Source organism: Eimeria tenella, genomic scaffold (assembly GCF_000499545.2).
Source record: "Eimeria tenella Houghton genomic scaffold, Eth_scaff1117, whole genome shotgun sequence".
NCBI lineage: Eukaryota > Apicomplexa > Conoidasida > Eucoccidiorida > Eimeriidae > Eimeria > Eimeria tenella.
In genome coordinates, this window is record NW_013543589.1 from 1 (window position 1) to 3,684 (window position 3,684).

Here is a 3,684-nt window from a genome sequence, read left to right on the forward strand (position 1 = left end):
AAACGAGTATAACGCAGCAGCAGCAGCAGCCGAGACAGCACCGGGCAGCAGTAGTAGCAGCAGCAGCGAACAAGAGATAGCAGCAGCAGGATGCAGCAGCGTCACTGCAGCAGCAGCAGCTGCTGCTGCAGCCGAGCACGCGAACAACCTGCTGCGCTTCCGCTCTTACTTTGCTGCTTCCCCTAGCGACTTGTTGCTGTGGCCGCAGGACAGCAGTAACAGCAGCAGCAGCAGCAGCAGCAGCAGTAGCAGCAGCAGCAGCAGGTTGCTGCAGCTGCTCAGAGCGCTGTTGATGCCTTCGCTGCTGCCAGCAGATGGCTTGGCTGCGGCTGCTCTTAAGTTTGCCTGCTTTGCTGCTGCATGCGTCTTCGTAGAGCTGCAACACGGGGCTCTTGCTGCTGCAGCACTTACAGCAGCAGCAGCAGCAGCCAGCACAGCAGTGTCGCTGCTTGTGCAGCAGCAGCAGCAGCAGCAGCAAGAGCTACAGGGGACGAACGGGCCTCTGATGGCGCTTGCAGTTGCTGCTGCCACTGCAAAAGAGAAACCAGCAGCAGCAGCAGCAGCAGCAGCAAGAAGGACCCCGGCGCTGCTGCCGCACATTCCCCTAGCTGCTGCGCTGCTGCTTGCCCCACCTGCTGCTGAGCTGGCAGCTAAGCTGCAGCGGCTGCTGCACCTTTTAAGCGCAGCAGAGACAGACATGCCTCTGCAGCGGCAACCGCAGCAGCAGCAGCAGCAGCCGCAGCAGCAACAGCAGCGGTTACGGCACTTGCTGCTGGCGGAGGGAGCTGCTGCTGCTGCTGCGGGGGCAAAGCAGCAGCACCGAACGACAGACGCGAAGCAGCTGCATGCGCTTTCACTGCAGCAGCAAGTAGGTTTGAAGGTTCCCGGTTGCTGCTGCTGCTGCCGCTTTTGCTGATGCTGCCCGAGTTGCTGTTCTTGCTACTGCAGCTGTTGCTGCTGTTGCTGCTGTAGCTGCCGTTCTCGTTGCTGCAGCAGCTGCTGCTGCGGGCGCCCGCACTGCCGCCCCCAGAGGCAACGGCAGCAGTGGCTGCTGCTGCTGCTGCTGCCGCTGCTGCAGCAGCTTTTGCCGTTGCCGCCAGGGCAGTTCAGAGACGAGCTGCTGCTGCTGCTGCGGCTGCTGCTGTTGCTGCAGGAGAGTGCTGACATATTGGCTGCGGAGGAAAAGGGCCACCTCGAGTGGGGAGCAGTAGGAGACGCCTCTGTGTTGCTGCTGGCAGCAGCAGCAGCAGCAGCAAGACTCAGCCCGTTGTCTACAGCAGCAGCAGCAGGTGCAGCAGCAGCAGCAGCAGCAGCGGCAGCGAACTACACCAGCTAGGCGCAGCCGCGCGCCGCAGCAGAAACACGCACTAGGATGCACCTGTATAAATTCTAAGTTAAAATAAAATGCTGCAGCAGCAAGAGCAGCGGAAGCTGCAGCAGCTGCAGCTGCTGCTGCTGTCGGCGCTGCAGCAACAGCGGCAGCACAGCAGCACTTGCTCTGACAGCAGCAGCTCACTTCGTTGATAAGGAAACGCGAGCAGCTTCGCTGCAGCACCGCAGCAGCAGCAGGCTGCTGGACTCGCCGCCGCCGCTGCTGCTGCTGCTGCTGCTGCAGCTACTACATGGCTTTGCTGCACTTGAACTGCAGACACACTAAAAATTGACGCTAAAGCAGAGCAGCAGCAGCAAATCTGTCAAGGCTGCCCCAGCCATCCAACAGCAGCGGGCCTTCAGCAGCAGCAGCAGGGAGAGACAGCAGGCTTTGCTGCAGCTGCCGCTGCTCCGCAGCAGACAGCAAGCCCCCCCAGTCTGCCGCTGCTTCTGCTGCTGCTGCTGCTGCTGCGGCCGAAGCCCTTGAAGCCGCGTCGGCGTGGCTGACGCTGATGCTGTTGCTGTTGGTGCTGTTGCTCATGCTGCTGCTGCAGCAGCTGCTGCTGTTGCTGCTGCTGCGAATGCTGCTGCTGCTGCTGCTGCTGCTGTTGCGTGTTCTTCTGCGGAAAGGGAGGCGGTGGCTCTCAAAGGCGTTGCCAACTGAACGCCCAACCACCGCGCAGCACTTGACCTTTCTGCTGCTGTTGCTGCTGCTGCTGCTGCTGCTACCGCTGCTACTGCTGCTACCGCTGCTGCTGCTGCTGCTTTTAGCCGCAAGCTTTTGGAGCGTCGCCGCATACTGGAGAAGCTCGCGATCTGTGTTGCTGCTGGTGCTGCCGGTGCAGAAGCAGCCAGGAGTGTTGCAGCAGCCCCTGCTGCTGCTGTTGCTGCAGCTGCTGCAGTGGGCGCTGCCGAACTGTACGTACACCAGAGAGAGCTGTTTGCTGCTGGCGGGCAGCGCTGCTGCAAAGCCGACAGCAGCATCAACTAGGTGCTGCAGCTCGGCCTGGGTCAGCGCGAGTTCGCCGCTGCTGCTGCTGCTGCTGCTGCTGCTGCTGCAGGGCGCAGCCACGGGGGGCCGCAGCCGCAGCAGCTGCAGCAGCGGCGCCTCCAGCACCCAAGACAGCATGGGGTGTACAGACACCGAAAGCACCTGCAGCACGGGCAGCTGCAGCAGCAAACCTTTCCCGTAGCTGCTGGCCCCACAGGCGAGTTCAAGGACTCGCAGCCTCGGCAGCAGACACAGGGCCCGCAGCAGCTGCAGCAGCAGCAGCAGCAGCAGCACACATCGCAGCAGCAACGCAGGCGCAAAACATCAGTGCTTGTGTCACGCTGCGTCGCCACATAACAGCAGCAGCAGCAGCAACAGCAGAAGCAACAGCAGCAAGAGACTGCGGCTGCTAGAAAGGCACAGCCATTCGCAGCGCCAGCAGCAGTGACTGCAGCTGCTAGAAAAGCACAGCAACTGACAGCAGCAGCAGCAGCAACAGCAACTCACATCTGCATTGGAAAGGCTGCATGCGCCTGTTAAGCAAATCTCTTGCAAGGGTGCAGCAGCAAATAGGTACGGAGCCTTGCCGAGAGGGACTAGCTGTGCTGCTGCAGCTGCCGCTTCACTAGCAGTTGCTGCTGCACCGCCTGCTGCTGCTGCTGCACTCCTGCCCGAAGCACCAGCAGCAGGTGCTGCTGCCTTCCTCTCCAGCGCTGCCTCAGCTGCTGCTGCTGCTGCGTCTGCTGCTGCGTCTGCTGCTGCCCGGAGACCCGGGCACTCCAGCAGCGCTGCCGCAATACTGTGCAGCAGGTACGGCTGCTGCTGCTGCTGCTGCTGCTGCTGCTCTAGCAGCAGCCGCAGTATGGGCCCTCCCTGCAGCAGTGAGTAAGGCTCGCGCTGCTTCTGCTGCTGCTGCTGCAGTGTCTCCCAAGTGTCTCCTGTGGAGCCCCGCCGCTGTGATAGCAGCCAGCAGCCCTCTGCTGCTGCTGCTGTTCCTGCTGCTGCTGCTGCTGCTGCATGTGGTCCCCTTGCAGCTGCTCCTCCATCAATGTCCCTAGGAACAAAACTCGAAACCTGATCTAAAGAGACGGACCAGCGCCTGCTGCTGCTGCAGCTGCTTCCCCCAGGCAGCCCTCCTCCGCTGCTGTAGAAGCTGCTGCTGCTGCTGCTGCTGCTGCTGCCGTTGCTGCTAGCTGCATGAAGGGCCCCGTTAGCCAGTAGCATCAGCAGCAAATGCAGCACATCGGAAGCAGCCGCAGGAGGCAGAAGCCGCACCGTTAGCTTCTCCAGCACTGGGAACCCGAACTGCAGCAGCAGCAGCA

At 61.9% G+C, this 3,684-nt stretch overlaps 2 protein-coding genes across 2 annotated transcripts; one reads left to right on the forward strand and one right to left on the reverse strand.

The window, feature by feature from the left end:
* Window positions 1–292: 292 nt before the first annotated feature.
* ETH_00018045 (uncharacterized protein) lies at window positions 293–1,336 on the forward strand (the record flags this gene model as incomplete). The annotated part of the gene is made up of 2 exons (XM_013378870.1): window positions 293–868; window positions 1,154–1,336. The coding sequence occupies 2 exons, from the start codon at window positions 293–295 to the stop codon at window positions 1,334–1,336; spliced, it is 759 nt and encodes a 252-aa protein (XP_013234324.1).
* A 330-nt stretch (window positions 1,337–1,666) lies between these two features.
* Window positions 1,667–3,586, reverse strand: ETH_00018050 (uncharacterized protein; the record flags this gene model as incomplete). The annotated part of the gene is made up of 2 exons (XM_013378871.1): window positions 1,667–2,629; window positions 2,870–3,586. 2 exons carry the CDS (start codon window positions 3,584–3,586, stop codon window positions 1,667–1,669), a joined length of 1,680 nt encoding a protein of 559 aa, XP_013234325.1.
* Window positions 3,587–3,684: the final 98 nt, after the last annotated feature.